This window comes from Prionailurus viverrinus, chromosome D1 (assembly GCF_022837055.1).
Source record: "Prionailurus viverrinus isolate Anna chromosome D1, UM_Priviv_1.0, whole genome shotgun sequence".
Classification (NCBI taxonomy): Eukaryota; Metazoa; Chordata; class Mammalia; order Carnivora; family Felidae; genus Prionailurus; species Prionailurus viverrinus.
The window spans coordinates 48,770,866-48,790,909 of record NC_062570.1 but is presented as its reverse complement, the minus strand read 5'-3'; the positions used below and the strand labels follow the sequence as shown (position 1 = coordinate 48,790,909).

General features: G+C 37.5%; 1 protein-coding gene across 10 annotated transcripts in view; it reads right to left on the bottom strand.

Moving 5' to 3' along the window:
* DLG2 (discs large MAGUK scaffold protein 2) overlaps window positions 1-20,044 on the bottom strand; it is a 2,044,734-nt gene that overhangs the window by 447,335 nt on the left and 1,577,355 nt on the right. For 6 of the 10 annotated variants that reach the window (XM_047877315.1, XM_047877320.1, XM_047877323.1 and 3 more), the window contains one exon: window positions 2,065-2,220. The exons of the other annotated variants lie outside the window; for them this stretch is intronic. In XM_047877315.1, coding sequence (XP_047733271.1) covers window positions 2,065-2,220 — 156 coding nt within the window. The remainder of the gene's footprint in view (window positions 1-2,064; window positions 2,221-20,044) is intronic. 10 annotated transcript variants of the gene reach the window in all.

The window sequence follows — 20,044 nt, the reverse complement described above, 5'->3', positions numbered from 1 at the left end:
AAGACACATTCCACATTATACCATAATTTATCTCAATTTGGGAAAAACACAAAAAGAAACCCCATAGTCTTCATAATATAAATTACAGAAAGTAAACTGAACAAGAATTATATCTGGTAGATCTACATAAAAGGTGGATTCTGCAATTTGCTTATTGGTGAGTTTTAAGAGAGGGATGCATCAAAATTTCCAGTAGGATGCAAGAAATGCAACTTTTAGGGTTATCAAAAAAAAAGCATGGATTAAAAAAAAAAAGATCCATTGACACTGAGTCAGAAGGGAGATGAGAAGGCAGGATAAAAATAGAGAAAGGAGAGAAAAAGTTAAATGGGTGGAGAATTTTTCCAGCAAGCAACAATGTCTCTGCCATCAGGCCTATGCTGATGCAGGTGCTAATGAACCCCTGGGTTTGAATCCCAGCCCTGCCACTTAGTCCTAGATGATCTGGGGCATGTCAGGTGATTTCCAAGCCTCGATTTCCCTACTTGTAAAATGAAGACATTGATAACATCTGTCTCATAAGATGACTATCAGGGTTACAAGAAATAAATCTTAAGAAGTACTTAACAAAATTCCTGGCACAGAGGAGAGCTCAGTAAGTGGTAGCAGACTTTGCATAGCTGATTACAGATGCCTAAATACCAGGAAGTCATTATTGTAGGTGTGTGTGCGTGCGTACCTTCTCACTTCCCTATGGCTATAGTATCTTGGCCCTCTTCGTATCAAAATTGTCTGGTTCAATGTATCAAGAAGTACTGTTTATAATTTGTTAAAAATATAAGAAGATTTAATTAATATTTATAAAGCATTTTTAAATGCTGTTAGGCTTTAATTGTTACAAATTAGTGAAAATGCCCTAGCTGATTATGTAGCCAAAAATATGTTTTCTCATGTGTGTCTAGAGATGTTATGTATAATTAAATTTGTTATTTAACTGCTCTAGAAAGACCAATAATTGACTTTTAACTTTTTCTTTGGAAAAAAACAAAAACCAAAAAACCAGAGATGATGTTCTAAGGAGACCCTCTTGACCTATCCATTTGCACTTTGAATTACTCCAAAATGCTTATTTTCACAGTCCTAATTGTATTACGAAGACATATAAAGGTATTCTGAGAACATAAGTAGATAAGCACCTCATTATATGTAGGAACATCATGATTGAGATCTCCTGATTTAAACAGAATTGGAAGTACCTTATGGAACACCAGATTCTCCTTTTATTATTGTCCTCTCTCTGGGAATTTGACAATTGTGTAAAGATGAGGTTTTCTTATTTAGCATACATATACTTTAGAATACTGATGCAGACTCATACTCTACCTTTAGACTTAGGATGGTTTGTTTACAAAGTTGTGGAAAGACTCAAAACATTCTAAGTCAAATCTGAACTCAGCATTTATTTGCAAAATCATACTGAGGGCAACGAGTTAACTTCTTTAAACTTTTGTTTTCTTATATAAAATGGTAGCAACTAAATAAAGAGAATGTGGTAAATACCTACTGTAACATACCATAAAGGTTAAAATTCTTTGTGGTTAGATAGAACCAGCTAATTCTGTAGTTTGGGGCAAGATGTTTAATGCCTTAAGGAGTCAACTGAGTAGTGGTATTAATTTAATATTTTTGTTAAAATATTAAATGGCAATAACAGTACCTACTTCTTAGGCTTTGTTATGCCTGGAGCATAGTAAGTGCTTATTAAACATTATTAAAAAATGCACTGCGTACATGCTCTTTTATGCTTCTGTATGAGTAAAATAGAACTAATTAAATTCCAAAATTAATTCTTCTGGAAAAATATAGTTAATACCTTTTTAAAAATGCATGGGAACCAAGAACATTTGGAATATCATGTGATCATGTCTGAGTGCTCTGTGATCACACCAGGGGGGGAAAAAGGCAATGTTCTTAATTTCTCCCATTGCACCAAAGGAGCAGAACATCTCTCCACTGAGGAAGATGTCACGCGCAAGAGAAGTGAGCAGAGGTGGATTCTACCCATTCATCCTTGTGGAAGCACATGCAATTCGAGAAGATGAAGTGAGGAAGCACATGCAGTACCTGGTCATCTCAGAGTCAGGGAGCAGGCCTAGGTGGTAGTGGGGGTAGGGAGCTGAGAGAAGGAAGCTTTTGTCACACTCAACAGGGGAATAGTGCCTGGGAGAAGCAGGCTTATCACACAGTTTGTTCACAGTGCTGTAAACAGGTTCCGGAGGCCTGGTAATACAAGAGGAAGAGAAAGAGATGTACGGTTAGCACACGCACCAAACAACTGTGCGGTTAGCAGCATTTCGCCATATGCAAAAAGGAACACCCCAGATAGAGCCTTAGGCTTTGTTAGCCTTGGAGAAAAAGTATTTTTAAGAAACAGTATCTCTGCTTAGAAATCAAAACTTTGGCTGACATTGGGCATGATGAAAGTTCATATGCCAGATACGTCAATGGAGTCAAAGCCAATTTATAAATGCCATACCATTTTGGATAATGCAGTCTGAAATAACAAACTTTGGGATTCTCTAACATGGCTCCTTTTAAAACTTGGGTTTCATCCTAATTGTAAACTTATAGAGACCTTCCTGAACCCGTTGGTCAGGATATCCTGTTATTTGTCATGGCACCCTGTTCATACTTCATAATATTTTTTCTGAGCATGAACTAATCTTGTTTGTTGCATTTAATTTATTATTATCACTCTCACTACACTAAATTTTATGAGAATGGAGGCTACATTTATTTTGTTAACCACTTAAAATAGAGTCAGTCCACATTTCATAAATATTTCTTGTATTCATATACAAATGAATAAACTGAGAAAACTTGGCATACTTATATTGCAGTTTTGGGGGGTGTGGAGCTTGGCTTTACCTAGAAATCTAACTGCTTACATGATCTCAGTGATTCCTCTATATATTTATTCATAAATTGCCCCCAACAATTTCAGAGTTTTCTACCAAAAGGATAATCACTTTGGTAAAATTTCTATTAAATGAATTAATCTAGGGACACTAAAACATTATCTAAAATTGGAACATCTTTTAGTTGTTACAAACATGCATAGTAAGATCAGATAAATTTCAGCTATAACTTTAGCCAAACATGCATGTACTACATGCATAAAGTGCTTGGTTATTAAAAAAAAAATCTGATAACTCCATACTCCACTCTTTTTAAAATATTTTGTTTAAGTTTATTTATTTGAGAGAGACGACAGTATTAATGCGGGAGGGGCAGAGAGAGGGAGAGAGAGAGAATCCCAAGCAGGCTCCACAGTGTCAGTGTGGAGCCCAACATGGGGCTCAAAGCCACAAAACCAGGAGATCATGATGTGAGCCCATGACATGAGCCAATCAAGGGTTAGATACTCAACTAACTGAGCCACTCAGGCGTCCCTATACCACACTCTCACACATGGTCTGATATTGCCACCAATATCTTCCATTTAAGGTAAGAATTAAAAGATCCAAATGTAAATGGAAGAACTATCCAGAAGTCTGAGTGGGAAGGTAAGGAGGAGGATAGGAAACAGGGCAATGTCCACAGGGCCAGACCCAGGTGAAGGAGAGAGTAGCCCGTTGGGGCCATGAGACATCAGAGACGACAAGTGGTGGCCCTATCCCTAAGCAAAGGTATGGGAAGTGTATGTAGTGAACTCAGCGAAGGCACAGTCCATGTTTCTGTAGATCCAGACCTCAAACTGGTCCCTAATATCTTATAGTTGCTCAGTCAATACTTCCTGAACAGAACAGGGGAGAAAAGAGGACAAGCACAGCATTAAGAACAAACTTTACCTAATTTATAGCATTACTGTGGGCCAGTCATGGCTTAGATGCACTATCTAGAGAATTAATTTCTTCCCTAACACAATGCCTTCCATGACATACAGGAGATGCCTTGACCTGTAGAAGGGCTGAGGAGTGGACAGGAGTAATCCAGAAGCTTATTTTGTCATTCAGAATAACTATATCCCAGTGGTAACATCAGGTGCTTTATAATGAAGTTGGCTTGTTCTATCCCAGTGACTAATAAAATTACATTTACGGAAGCCAGTATGTATTCTTGTTCAGGCAAGTGTTCCATTTTCAGAAAAACCTAGTTTGTCAATTTCTGTTTATCAATTATATAGAGTTCACACAATTCACAATGACAAACACCAGCACTTTAAAAAAAGCAGCTGCAAGATCATTCTTAAAAAGTGGGTTTTTTTTTATCAGTTTTTATAAGTAATTTACACTATGTGAAGTGCTGTAAAAGGAAAGATACTTATCCACTGAAATATGTATTTTAAAACAGTCAGATCCGATACTGTTCTTGAATTTTGAGAAGGATCTGTTTTGCTTTGTTAATATGCTCAGCTTTATGAAGATTTATGTATGTTTCTGAGGGTTTTAGAGATAGAGAGACCCATGATGCCAGTCAGATAAAGAAAATTGGTTTGAGGGCCCCTGGATGGCTCCATTTTCAGCTTAGGTAATGATCTCACTGCTTGTGAGTTCGAGCCCCACGTAGCGCTCTGTGTTGACAGCTTGGAAACTGGAGCCTTGTTCGGATTCTGTGTCTCCCTCTCTCTCTCTCTGCCCTTCCCTGCTTGTGCTTTGTCTTTGTCTATCTCAAAAATAATAAACATAAAAAAAAAGAAAATTGGCTTGAGAGATCACAGTTTTGTCTGAACCAAAAATGTGGTTATCCACACAAAGCCTCATCTTGAAAAGACTTTGTATTAATAAAATGCATAAATATCAATTAAATAAGATAGGAGGAGGAGTGTATGAGCTCTCTGGGAATTATTCTGTGTAAGTTAGCACAAGAAGACCTGACACTCTCCAAATTTTCCACTCTACAATAAGAGTTGCTGTGGCAGAGATGGCTGGATTGTCTCCCAAACATCCATTTACTCTTTTTTTTTCTTATTAAGTGAAAGCCAATTTTCCACTAGTCACTTTTCCTGTAGTAAAACTTTATTTCTCAGCCTTCCTTGTAAATAAATGTGGCCCAGGGAAAATGTTCAGCCCAAGGTAACTGGAGCAGAAGTGTTGTGTGGGATTCTGCTGATAGCTGCCTAAAGGGGAGCTGACTTAGCTAGGACCCCTGTGATTTTGCTCTTTCCCATTTCCTCCCTCTACTGACCTAGAGCCTAAATATAATAGCTGGAGCATCAATGGTCATCTTGGACCATGAAGCAACCTGAGGATAAAAAGAAACAACATAGACAGTGGAGCATAATGGTCACCGTGTCACTCACTGATGATAGCGAGCAATAACCTACCACTTCTGGACTTCCTACCCTGGATTTCTTTTATGTGAGATAAAATATGTTTATGCTCATGTCGTATTTTTGTTATATAAACAGGATTTCATGTTAACAGATATACTCCTGAAAAATGTAAGAATGATAATCTAAAACAAGGAGATAACTATAGATAGGGTCTACCATAAGGGCCTGATACATACAATTATGTCAGAGGTACATCTGTCACCTTTTGTATACACAGAAGAATATACAGAACTCTATTTTCTGGCTTTGTTTAAAGGCTGTGACTGTTTAGAGAACTCACTGTGTCTTTACTAAAGAATATTATATATAGGGGCACCTGGGTGGCTCAGTCCATTAAGCATCTGACTCTTGATTTCAGCTCAGGTCATGATCTCATGGTTTGTGAAATCAAGCTCCACATTGGGCTCTGTGCTGTCCGTGGAGCCTCCTTGGGATTCTCTCTCTCTCTCTCTCTCTCTCTCTCTCTCTCTCCCCCCTTACTTATAAATGCACATGTGTGCTCTCCGTCTCTCTCAATATACATATATATATATATATATATATATATATATATATATATATATATAAACTGATCTAAACTGCCAGCACAGTGCTTAAGAATAAGGGAATTGATCACTGGGTTATTTGTTTCCCATTGATCAGTTCCCTTATTCTTAAGCACTGTGTATATATATATATATATATATATATATATATGTATATGTATACATGTATATATACATGTATATATATGTGTATATATATATGTATGTATATGTATGTATGTATATTGAGAGAGACAGAGAGAGAGCACACCTGTGACTATAGATGCTGGAGAGGATGTGGAGAAACGGGAACCCTCTTGCACTGTTGGTGGGAATGCAAATTGGTGCAGCCACTCTGGAAAACAGTGTGGAGGTTCCTCAAAAAATTAAAAATAGACCTACCCTATGACCCAGCAATAGCACTGCTAGGTATTTACCCAAGGGATACAGGAGTACTGATGCATAGGGGCACTTGTACCCCAATGTTTATAGCAGCATTCTCAACAATAGCCAAATTATGGAAAGAGCCTAAATGTCCATCAACTGATGAATGGATAAAGAAATTGTGGTTTATATACACAATGGAGTACTACTTGGCAATGAGAAAGAATGAAATATGGCCCTTTGTAGCAACATGGATGGAACTGGAGAGTGTTATGCTAAGTGAAATAAGCCATACAGAGAAAGACAGATAGCATATGGTTTCACTCTTATGTGGATCCTGAGAAACTTAACAGAAACCCACGGGGGAGGGGAAGGGAAAAAAAAAAGAGGTTAGAGTGGAAGAGAGCCAAAGCATAAGAGACTCTTAAAATCTGAGAACAAACTGAGGGTTGATGGGGGGTGGGAGGGAGGGGAGGGTGGGTGATGGGTATTGAGGAGGGCACCTTTTGGGATGAGCACTGGGTGTTGTACGGAAACCAATCTGACAATAAACTTCATATATTGAAAAAATAAAAATAAATAACTAAATAACAATAAGGGAACTGATGACTTCTTTTAGGTCATAAAATATTTTCATGATGATGTCATTTCACTTAACATTGTGCCTAGGAGGGCTGATTTAATGTTCTCAGTCTGCTGTTGACTTGACAGATCAAGAAAATGATGTTACCAGTTTTCTCTAGTCCTTTCACCTCAGTAGAACTGTATTTTGAAACAAATTATCAGAATCAAAGCTGGCTAAATATATGTATTAAGGAAAAAATCCTACATGTATTATACTCAAGTAAATTAAGAGGAAAAAATTTACTCCCTAAACACTACAATAAATTCAAGACAAGGTCCTGTACCTTGTCCAGTGTTGAACTCTTAAGACCTTTACCTATATACTTCTGGAATCATTTTATAGTCATAATATTATTTCATGACTCACATATTTAGTAGATTTGGTGTCGGGGGAAGGCTTAGATAACTTGATTTTTCAAAAAAGGACCTCTTATCTTTGCCTGCAGTCACTTCCAGAATTTTTTTGTGGTGGATTGATTCCTTGCCCAGGCTTAATTACTCATGATTCAAAGTCTGATCAAAGCAGAGATACAGCTACTGATAATGCAGGCTCATTTATACCTATCGTTCAGTCTTTCATCCTTTACGTATTTACATGTTTTGTTCAGTCAATGGCTATCAAGTAGACATTTCAAATCCAGTTTAATTGTGAGAAGACTTGGTATCTCAGAAGATGGGTAGATGAAAAACGTCAAAACATAACAAAACACTTGACAAACCTGACAGAACCTTCTTGCAATATTCACAATGTTCTCTTGCAACCACAAAATCAGATTAAAAATAGCAGTGAGAATGTCCTTTCGAGTGGCCTAAAGATTGAGTTCATATTGGAAGATTTCTGCCTATAGATTCATTACTGTCCTAAGATTCTACCATGTGTTATGTACTATATAGGCCACAGTACATACCCAGTAAGTGCTATAAGCTATAGTCTGAGCATAGGAAATGGCACACAGTAGGTACTTGAGAAATCTTTCTTTGAATAAATGGATTTTTTTAAACCATTCTCCATTGAGAGAAATGAAAAAAAAGTATTTCTGGCTCTTTCAAGGAAGTCCTAAGTTATTCTGAATCTTCTACGTACATTTAAAATCTTGGGCCATCATTAATTCTCACAGGTTATCCAGAAGGACAGAAACCCCTATGGTGTCAGAAACTGGCAGTTTTAAGTGCTTGGTGTACATGGTTCACTCCATCTCCAGGGACAGGTTTTGTACACCTGCAAGCCTGGTCACAGCAATGCCTGCCTGCTGTTCCCACAAGAGTCATCTCACAGGCACAGGGCTCCAGGAAGACTTCTCAGGACTGGGGTCCAGAAGTCTTAATGCCAGCAGTCAACATTCTTAGCATTTCCCTGCAGTGCATATTCTCTGTGACCTCTCCACCAGACAGACAAGAAACACCAGGTTATGAGCTGTTATTGGAATCTGGGTGGCAGGAACAGATGCCACCATCACTTCACATTTATTCAGTGAAGAAGTGCCATGGCGAAATGACTTCAGGCAGTGTAACTCAGCCAGTCACAAATTGAAAGAGCCTGTTTATCCTATTATAAACCTCAAAGTTGCCTAGGTCAGAAGGTAATGAATATGAAAATTCAATCTGAGGCACCTCCTGTTTCTCTTCTTTCTGTTAATGCCCCCAGAAAAGGGGAAAAGTAGTTAGAGATATTAGTGTAATCTCTAAGTGAATTTATAAACAAATCATTTATCTTGCTGTCCACTTATCAGGGCCATAGATAAATGGCTTTGCAGTCTCCAGTGTTCAGCCATCAGCATTTATTTGCATATCTATGGGTTTATAATTGCAGGCTCTTATAGCATATAATTAGCACCCCTGGCCCTTGGCGACCTGTCTTCTCTGAAGTCCATTAGCACTTGCTATGTGTTCAGCTTCCTTGGCATTTTCAATTGTTAATCCACAATGATGGTATAGACAGAGGTGCTTCATCTAACCTTCTTCTAAGAAAAACTACCCTGTCTGCAACTGCCTCTTCCCATTTGCCCCATTGACTCCAACCCGATTCAGTCCCTTACTTAGCGGAAGCGCTTAGACCTGGAGTGTGACTCTGCCTTTGCATCTAGAACCTGTAGGACCTGCAGGGTTAGGGTTGGGGAGGAAAAAAAAAAGCCTAGGCCCATTGGATTCTGCTATTAAATGTGAATAAAGGGGCAGAAAAAGAAATTATCAGCTGGTAGCGTGTAGAGGGTAGCTGCAGCTGTGTCCACTATTTATAGCGAGCCAGACTGAAGCTTCCCAAATTTTGTTGCCAAAGCGTCTAGAGGTTCCTTGAATCTAGAAAACAATCTGGGTTTACTGTCTAAGGGGCTTATTAGGGCTCATGCTATTGAATTTCTCTGTTGGCTCCCATATGATATTACTTGTATGATGAAAATCAACTACCACCTCCCACCATATTCCTTTATGGGAGCTTAGATCATATCTCTTGCTTATAATCAAAAGAGTAAAAATAAAGCAGGCACTCTGTTTGTTTTTACTGTCCTTTTCAGATCACCTCAAATTATGCCACTCAAAGACAAAGATAAAACCTTTACCCCGTATGTGATTCGAGAGTACCTGAGACCAATACCTAACTGATACTGTCTTTAAAATTTTATTCATTATGAATTCTTTTGCATTAATTTTATTTCCTAAAATATTACATAAAATTATTTTTTTTAAGTTTATGTATTTATTTTGAGAGAGACAGAGACAATGTGAGCAAGGGAGGGGCAGAGAGGGAGCGAGAGAGTGGATCCCAAGCAGGCTCTGCTCTGTCAGCACAGAGCTGGACTTTGGGCTCCAACTCACAAAATCATGAGATCAAGACCTGAGCTGAAACCAAGAGTTAGATACTTAACCGACAGAATTACCCGGGCACCCTAGCATTAAAATATTATCTTAATTACAGAGTTTTTTTGGTGCCCCCTTAAATTTTGTGCCTGATGTGGTACTTTACTTGCTTCACCCTAGTCAGAACTCCATATCAGAGACATTTATTGTGAATGGAGTATTGTGAATACTCCTCTGTATAGCACCTGAAGGTAGTTCAAATGGATACGACTTCGTTCCCTTAGAAATAACAGTAACAGTGACTCACTTTATTGAGTTTTCCAGTCTCCATTAAAGAGACTGCTTTCAAAACCCAATAGCCGTCTCAGGCATGGCCTTTCCCTCATTATACTGTTATATTTGGTGCACAGGGCTCCCTCCTTCTCTAGACTATTAGCTCTCAGAGGATCAGGGCCAAATCTCATTTATCTTTGTTTCTATATAGCTTTCCTGATTGTAAGAATGTATGAATGAGGTACTGTCATAGGAATGAAACAAATCTGTGGGGGGGAGGGGTGGGGAAAAAGACTGGTACTTTTTATTCTCTTTTCCTGAGCTAGAGTTAAAAGGAAGAGTCTAAGGGGTACATAGGTGGTTCAGTTGGTTGAGTGGCCAACTTAGATTCAGGTCATGATCTCACTGTTCATGAGTTCAAGCCCCACATCAGGCTCACGGCAGTGATCCTCTGTCCTCCCATCTTTCTCTGCCCCTCTCCCTCTTGCGCACACACTCTCTCTCAAAAAAAAAAAGTGTCTAAAATTGCAGTAGGAAGGATTTGGGTTATATATCTGAATGCTTTTAACCATAAATCTGTCATATAGAATGATATAGATGAATCTGAAAACTGCTTAGATTTTCCAACCCTTATCCTGCTGTGGCCTTCCCTGGCAGCTCTAAATGGAAAGGTCGCATCCAGGCTTATATTCTATACAGGTCACAGAACCACACCATATAATGATGGCTGCTGGAATGCTAAGGGCTTGGGTGCTCAAGCATCTGGTATATTACTTGGGATAATTTGGAGGCAAAGGTTTTTTTTTTTTTTTTTTTTTAAACCTTACAAGGGTGCCCCATGTCCCCTTTTACATACAATACAGTATTTTGGGGCCAAGGAATTGGAGAAGTAAGCAAAAAAAAAAAAAAAAAAAAAAAAAGGATTGAATTCTAGGCCTGGGATAATTGGTTTTAAGGACAAAATTGTGGGGAGCCTAAAATTAGGGGATAAAAGAGAATACAGAACCAGGCTGTGAACTACATGGCCCAGCAGGTAAACTGGACATTATAATGAGAAGGATTAAAGAAGAGACTGACTTCTCTTACACTGAGCAGCAAGAAGAAGAATATTAGCCATTTGGTGAAGGTGCTATCACAGCTTAAAGAATAAAATAGAGAGATACAGGGAATGAATTGGTCTAGATCGTTTGTAAGAGCCCCTTCATCCACCTAATTATAAGTACCATCAGGACTTCTGCCTCTGAGTAGATGCCTATTTGCATTATACTTCCTTAACTTTTCTAAAACATAGCTTCTTTATTTTAATGATATTAAAAAGCCTTCTCTGTATACCAACAAAGTTGTAAGCTGTAAAATTATACATAGATGTAAGTTATTACAAAACAGTGTGGTGAGTGGAAAGAAACAGAGCTAGGTTTCACCATGGCTTTTCCAATTTTACCTTCAGTGGTCTGCAATTTATTTATTTATTTTTTTAATTTTTTTTCAGCCTTTATTTTGAGAGACAGAGTGTGGTCAGGGGAGGGGCAAAGAGAGAGGGAGACACAGAATCCAAAGCAGGCTCTAGGCTCTGAGCTGTCAGCACAGAGCCTGACATGGGGCTTGAACCCATAAACTGTGAGATCATGACTTGAACCAAAGTCAGATGCTTAACTGACTGAGCCACCCAGGTGGCCCAATGTAGTTTCTTAACTTCCCTGACCCTCACTCAGCATTTTCATCTGTAAAGTGGGGAGAGTAATGCTGGCTTGAGCCGGGTGTGAGAAACAAAGAATGAACATAAAGCACCCAGCTCAGTGCATGGGACTCACTGTGAGTTTACCAAATAGTAGCCAATATTATCTTTATTGTTGTTTATTTTTTAAAATAAATTTGACATGTAACATTTTGCACAATGTGTTACTCTGATACATTGATATACTGTAATGTGATTACTGATGTAGTGATATTTATCACATTATGTAATTATAGTACACTATTACTGTCTATACTCGTTATACCTTGCATTAGGTCTCTACGGCTTATTTACCACTCATTACAGGGTTGTACCCTTAAATACTATCACTCTTATTCACCCTCCCCAACTCCTGGTAACCACCATTTTACTCTCTGTTTTTGTCTCAATTATTACTTTCAGGCACTTACGTGCACAGGACTGCCTAGCCTCTGAGAATGAGGCTCTCCTATCAGGTAGTCTACCAATTAGCTGGTTAATGTCTTGTGGATTCTATACAAGAGAGTAAAACAAAATAGTAGCAATCTGTGGTTTTCAGTATCACCAAAGGCACTGCATAATTTTGCCTTCTAAAGACTCATTTTGCTCCTGATATTGGAAAGGTAATTGATCCTCAATCATAGCCCTTCGGGTTGATGCACTCTTCACCTGAACTTCTCAATTATTTTCATTGTCTCTAACAAGATATCATCTCCAACTCTAACTTGTAGCTGCACCTTCATAGTGAACTGTTTTCCTGTATGATTCATGGCTGTGGTATCATGTCAAATCATTGGGACATAAGTAATTTGTTATTAGCAATAGTCTATGTACCATAATCTATAAATATATACCTTTAAAAACAGAAAGTAGGATCACTTCATGATTTTCTCTATATTAACATCACTCTCAGTTATATTTTATTACGTTTGCTTATTGAGGAGAGAAATGGGAGAGCCCAAGCTGCACCATTTAAAGTCATTTTGAAAGTTTTCAATTATTAAGGTGTTTTATTTCTTCAAAAGATTGTTGGGTTTCAACAAAGTTGGGCTCTCTCATGACTGTGGGTTATAAATGGTTCATTCAGTGTTTTATTGAAATAAGAAGTTGAAAGTTGATGACCTTGACGATGGTGTGTATAACAAGTACAGTTCCAAAGAGGACAGGACTCACCATATCTTGGTATTGGGTGAGTGTGTCCAGCTACAGTATTTTTGTGGCATTCTGAAAGATTTTGAAACAAATACTATCTAAGATGCACACAGTCAGTGTCATGGCTAGACCAAAGGCTTTTGAGATTTGAATTATTTAAGGTTCATTACGTCCTACCACAGTGTTTATATTCTTATATTTTTGTAAATCTAGTTTTAAATATTTTTTTCTTTTTAATTTAATTCATATGATAAAATGTATCTATGATAGTTATCTAGCATCCTGATGGAAAAGAATTTTCTAAGCATAAAATAGATGGAAGAAATCGCATAAAAGATGAGAGAGTTGACTACATAAAAATTTAAAACCACTGAAGTAAAATAAGACGTTATAAACAAGCAATAAGCTGGGAGAGCATCTTCTCAAGTACATTTATCAGTATTTTTAAGATGCTCCTACAATTCAGTAAGATAAATCCTAAATTTTCAATAGAAAATAGACAAAGGCATTTGACATCCAATCACTAAAACAATACAAATGACAAAGAGACATACAAACATAAATGTTTAACCTCACTAGGAATAAGAGTAATGCAAATTAAATGCTATGCACCCTTGGCTTGTTTAAAAATAATAAAGGATTTTAAAATCGGTAAGTCACAATTTAGTTGTGGCATGGCGAGACAGACACTCATATTGCCGGTGCTATGGAGTGTTAAACTCCCTTACAACATTTCAAGAAAGCAATTTGGCAACATATTTCAGAAGTTTTAGAAGTAATCCTGCCCTTTGGTTAAGCAATTCTACTTGTAGTGTGCAATCCCAATAAGAAAATAAAAATGTGGACACATGGTTCCACAGAGAGAAACTCATTGTGGTTTGTTATAAGAAAAAATCAGAACAAAAGTAAATAATCAAAATGTCCAAAAAGGAGACAAAAGATGTAAAATGTAAGATATACCCACAAGACAGTTTCTTGTTTAGCCATTAAAGATTCACAAAAAAATTCTAATGATATAGGAAAATGCTTTCTTTTACAATGTTGAATAAAGTGTGGTGCAAAATTGTAAATGGGACTGTGGACACAGTGGGCTTGAAAACACCGAATTCTCCTAAACTAAGAAAACATGAAAGAAACTGCCTTATAGAGTAGGGATTGGGGCGGGTTAAAAGAGGGTTTCTAGGAAGTGGTCATAAGTACATAGCACATGCAATGTTAAAGGGAATCTAAAAACATGTCCCATTCAGGAAGTTTACAAAAGGCTTGAGTAGGAGACAAATTTGAGAAGGTATATAGGTCTTGAGTACAAGTGTAATATCCACTGGTGATGGGAAGTCATGGAAGTTACTGCTCTTCCCACTGAATGAAATGGAATTTCAATCATTTTTACTGTTCCTTTGTACATTCATTCATTTCATTTGATAAATATTTACCAAAAACCTACTCTGTACCAGGCCCAGAGAGAGGTATTGTTTGTATATGTATACACACACACACACATATATATGGTTGCGAATAAGATAAAATGTTCCCTCTGCTAATTGAGCAAAATCTTGTTGGCAAGGAAATTTGATTGCAAGGAGCAGAGAGACTTATTTGAGCTACTGCAGGTGACATGTGCATGGAAACTCAGGAAAAGCTGAAATGGCAGAGCTCTGGAAGAGTGAGATATAGTGAACTGTTATCTAGAGCATCCCCATCAAGATGACACCTTTTCTCTTTGTGCTACTTCCTTCTCCTTTTTCTGGCCATGACCTTCTCTAACTGGCATTTTATAAATCAGACACTCTCCATCACACTGTTCCTGCTGCTCTGAGTTTCTGCTTCCTAATAACATCAACTTGCACACAACTCATGATAGACCCTGTGGCCTCCTTTTCATCATTACCTATTAGCTTCATTTTTCACTGATAGGTGTGCATTCAGGCTGCCTTTCAATTAAAAAATCGCTGAGAGAGAATCTGATAGATTCAGTTCACTTTTTTTTTTTTTTTTTTTTTTTACTCAATCATGTTGCTGGTCACTGGCTACCCTTGGGATTGGCATACTTTGGGTCAAGTACACACCCTGTCCATTCGCTGGGGGAAGAGCCACCTGACCCTTTTGTTTCTGCCCTTTCAATAGAGATTCAGGCAGCGCACAGTGGTCTGAGGTGAGCTGGGCATTCCATTCCGCTGGTGTCCTTAGATTTGGCCTGATGTCTAAGTAAACACACCTTCATATTTCCAGCTAGTACTGTTCAAAAATGGTACAGAGAAAAAAGTAAGGCTATTCTTTGGATGCAAATTTGTAAACAAAAAAGTCTGAATAATAAAAAAATATGGAAAACATCACAAAGGTGCCCAAAATAAGGTCCAAAGCTGAATTATCTCCCTAGGGTTTCTTTCTATTAATCATGGTATTAAAACATAATCTTACAGAACTAAATATTTACCTCTACAATAATCATTTTCTTTCCTCAGAGGCTTCCAGATTATTTATATTTGTAACATCTAAACCAAAGGTTTCTGGATCTGATAAGATCTTGAGTTTTTAAATTCACACCTACATAAAAATTTCTGAATATGTTTAGCCAAATCATATCTTCTAAAATAGAATGCAAAATGTTAATTTCACTATATATTTCTGTATGCCAATTTTACATTATTAATACAGACTCTGTAGGGGAGAAAATACTTTACACCTTTAACTGGAAGAAAGCTCAGCTTGAGTAAAACAGTAGCTCCTAGAAGGAAAAATAATGTTCAAATATAATCCTGTACTTATCAACGGGAAGGATGATGTGGCTTTAACCAAATCACTTAGATGGATTTCTTTCCCATCCCTTTGCAATGGTACATTATCCTCTATCTCATGCAGCTGTTACCATTTACTCTTCTGGGCCTCTTATTGCAAGCAGGTTATAAAGATTGTCTTGTGTCCACGGAGGAAGGATAAGACATCCATAACAACAAGAGATTGCTGTAGCATTGCCTTGCTGTCTTTAGAGAGGACTGCCTTCTCAGAAGCACTTCTACCGGGATTTTAGACCAAGACATAGACTGAGGTCAAAAATACCCTTGAGTTGATGCTTCACATTACTTCAAAATTTACATATATTGGTCCCTTCTACCAACCTTATATTTGCATATGTAATACATCAGTTGTTCCTGGTTCCTAAGAAGCGGCTCACTCCTATTTTCTCCACAAAACCTTTTGACACACAACTAATTGTAGATTTTTCTCTTTTCTAAACTCCCATACAGTATGGGAGTTTTTTTTTTAAATTTTTTAAAGCTTTTAAACTTTTTTTTTTTTAAGTTTATTCATTTGTTTTGAAAGGAGAAAGAGAGCTCACTAGCAGGGGAGGGGTAGAGAGAGGGGAGAGAGAAGGAATCCTAAGCAGGCCCTGTGCCATTAGCACAGCACCCGAGAAGGGGATCCAAATCATAAACCACAAGATCATGACATGAGCCCAAATCAAGAGCCAGATGCTTAACCAACGGAGTCACCCAGCACCCCTCCCATACAGTATATTTTTAATGGTTACCACTTGGTTTTGCACTCTGATGTATTTTAAATGATAAAAATACTATTTACATATATCTCAGGAACTTACTAGGAGGCAGGCCATGTGTCACATATGCTGTATATATATATATATATATATTCTATATCATGTCATCCTCCCAAGAACCCTAAGACATTTATAATACTATTGTCTGCAAGGCTTAGCACTGCCTGTGTGTCCTCACGTAGCTGACTTGGTGGTTGGGCCGGGCTTTGAACCTAGGTTGTCTGGTTGCAAAACGTGGGCGTGTACCATTATGTTTTGTTTTGTTTTGTTTTTTAACTCTTTTTTTTTTTCTAGCAAATACTCTCCCCCCCAGGGTCTAATGATATTCTTGGTCATCTTGGCAATTCCAGCTCCTATTTTAAAGGCAATAGACAATAGAACAAAGGGAGCAAGCTGAGTCTGATTGTCTAGATTCAAGTTCAGGCCCCATCACTTTTACAAGCCATGTGATCTTGGGCAACTTGTTTACCTCTATGCCTCAGTTTCTCCCCCTGTGGGCAAGAATCATGCCTACCTCTTAGGGCCTTCTGAGTATTTGATGAAATGAGACTTAAACGGAACTTATCACAGTGCCTCACAGGTACTCAGTAAATGACCATCACTGGTATTTGAACAGGAAATCTGCCAGTGACCTGGTTTACAGGTCCATTTCTAGTCACTTTTGTGGATGTAAATTAATTCTTAAGAGAGGATTTCCTCTTGTGATGATAAAATCATGTTTAAGGTCATGCCCAGGGTTGTTGGATACAGTGAATAAAAATACAGGATGCTCAGTTAAATCTGAATTTTGAGCAAGCAATGAACAATTTTTAATATAAATGCTAATACTGCATGGGAAATATTTATACTAAAGAGCTATTCATTATTTATCATTGTTTAAATTCAGTTTAAATTCACATTTAACTGGCCATCATTATTTTATCTGACGACCAGCTGGCCCCTTTGCCTTTGAGGTCCCTTACATTGCCAATATTCTGCCTTGAAACATACACATTCACACTGTGGTACATTCACACACATTTACTTGTTCACTTGGACTCTCCTTTTGGTTTACTGAATTCATTTGAATCAGCAAGTGTGCTTAATTTATTTTTGTACTCCCAGTGCTCAACATTATAGGTCTGTAACTATGCCTTAATTTATATCTATGCCCAAAACTATATGCAGATATATAATGTTAGATACTAATTAGATCTAGATCATATTATACATATTATTATGCTATTGCTTTTATTTTTTTAGATTTGCATCAAATTAGACATCCTTCCAAGTTAGTACAGATAAGCACTATCTATATTTTCTCTAATAAATGCAAAGTGGTGGTTGTATAAACTGCTGAACCTATGACCCAGAACTCCCATTAACAGGAATCGCTCCTATAAAATTGAGTACAGGGACACCTGGGTGGCTCCGTCAGTTGGGCATCTGACCTCGGCTCAGGTCATGATCTCATGGCTGGGGAGTTTCCAGCCCCATATCAGGCTCACTGCTATCAGCATGAAGCCTGCTTCGGATTCTCAGTCTCCGTCTCTCTCTGCCCCTCCTCTGCTCACGCTTTCTCTCTCAAAAATAAGTAAACATCAAAAACAATGTAAAACTGAATACAAAAGGTGTACATAGATTATCACTGTCACAAAATTTGTGAAAGCAAAACACTGGAAAAACATGTATGCTCATTAGTATTGAATAGCCATGTAGGCATTAAAAATATTGCTGTAGAAGATTTGATGACATGGAAACACATTCACAACATATAATTAACTGAAGAAGGCAGGTTAAAATAGTATATAAACTTCATCCAGTTTTTGTAAACAATAAATAAGATAAAGTATGATCCTAATTTTATATAATAGGTAATGAGGAAAAAATTAGAAGCATATGCCAGAGAATTTGCTGAATATCATTTTTGGGAAATATGGTCACATAAAATTTTTATTTTCTCTCAATATTACATGTTTTCTAAAAGGTTTTTAAATGACATTAAAATTTATTCATCACTGAAGCTGAGAATCTGCATATGAATCAGCCATGAATCTGTATATGTAGCATAATGCCAATTTTATGAGACGCATATCTGTGTGTCTATCTGTATGTTTGGAAAAGTCACTGGAATGTTAGTGGTGCTTTCTCTTAGTGGTGGAATTATAGTAATTTTGATTTCCTTAATTATATTTTCCTATATTTTAAAATTATTATTATTATTTTTTCTATTCCAGAGGACTATGAGGGGTTTATGTTGGGTCTTACTCGTTTCAGTCCCAAAGAGCTACACATTCACAAACAACTCAAATGAAAACAAATTTCCCCACTTGAGGGCTAATTTTTCTTTAATTATGAGCAACTTTTATTTCTATGGCATATGATGGTACTAACAAGGTATTATAAGTGTGGTAATGCAGCAGTACAAGTCATTGGTTGTGACTAACAGGGTGGCTTAACTGGCATCGCCATATTTACCATATTTACCATATGTAAATTGGTCAGAATCTCAAATGCCTTCAGTAATGCAAATATATATTCATTTATTAAGAAGATTCCAGTTAAGATTGAGTTGGCTTCAGGGAAATTATGTGTTATACAGGATCCTTTTATAGAAATGATGACAATTAAAACAAATTAATAGCAACTGTAGTTTTTTGGGTTTTTTCGTTTGTTTTTTTACTTATTCTACTTATTCATCTACCATCTATTTATGTACTTATATACAGAGAGGCTGTGAACATGGTGGAAAGAGCAGGAGACTTTAGGCAATAAGACTGCTCTGCCGCTTACTCAGCTGTGTGGCTGGGGAAGTTAAAACTTAAGTTGTCTGTATCTTGGCTGCCTTATCTAGAAAATGGCTTAAGACCTACCTTATAGGATTGCTATGAGGTTAAATGAGATACTCTGTGCAAAGCCTTAACAAATCACTGCCATTTGGTAGATGCTCAGTAAATAACTATTTTTATGTACTAATGTAGGTGATGTGGATGATAAAATTCTGGTCTAGAAATCGATTGTTTCCCAAGTATCACTATGCTTTAGAGAGAGGGTGTGTGTGTGTGTGTGTGTGTGTGTGTGTGTGTGTGTGTGATAAAATAGGCCAAAACCGGTTAGCGGTGATGGGAGGAAAAGATAGACTGTCTTGGGAATTCCAATTAAGGGGAAATGATACCCAGCAGGGAGAATCTTCTCAGGAGTTATTGGAGCTGGGCCATGAAAAGTGGACTAGGATTGAAATATGTGAAAATGGAGATGGAGGTGGCTGAGGGAAGCATGTTTGGTCAAGAATGTTGCAAGAGCATGCAGGGAGGCTGGTGAAGCCTAGTTACCTACCTAGTTAAGCTGACTGGAACACGGAGACATGAAGGGGGAAAGTGGAAGACATTCTGAAAATATAACAATGCACAATGTATGGACCCATGTATAGGAGAGCTTCTATTTTAATCAACAAAATAAACTCCCTCAAATCTTGGGGACATTAAGTGGATTATGTGTATTTGAAGAGTTGTGCACATATTCAATCTCCTATGTGGTAACACATTTTAGTGAAACACAGACCAAGTTTGAGTCCCAACTCTACTACCTATTAGTTGTGCAGATTTAGACAAGCTACTTAATCTTTCTTTCAGCCTAGTGCAATTGTGAGAAATAGCACATGACAACCCTACTGTGAAGATAAAGAGGAAAAAAATATTCAAATGACTTATCAGAATGCTTGGCATTGGTAGAACTTAGACAACATTAATCATACTCGTCGGCATTACCAG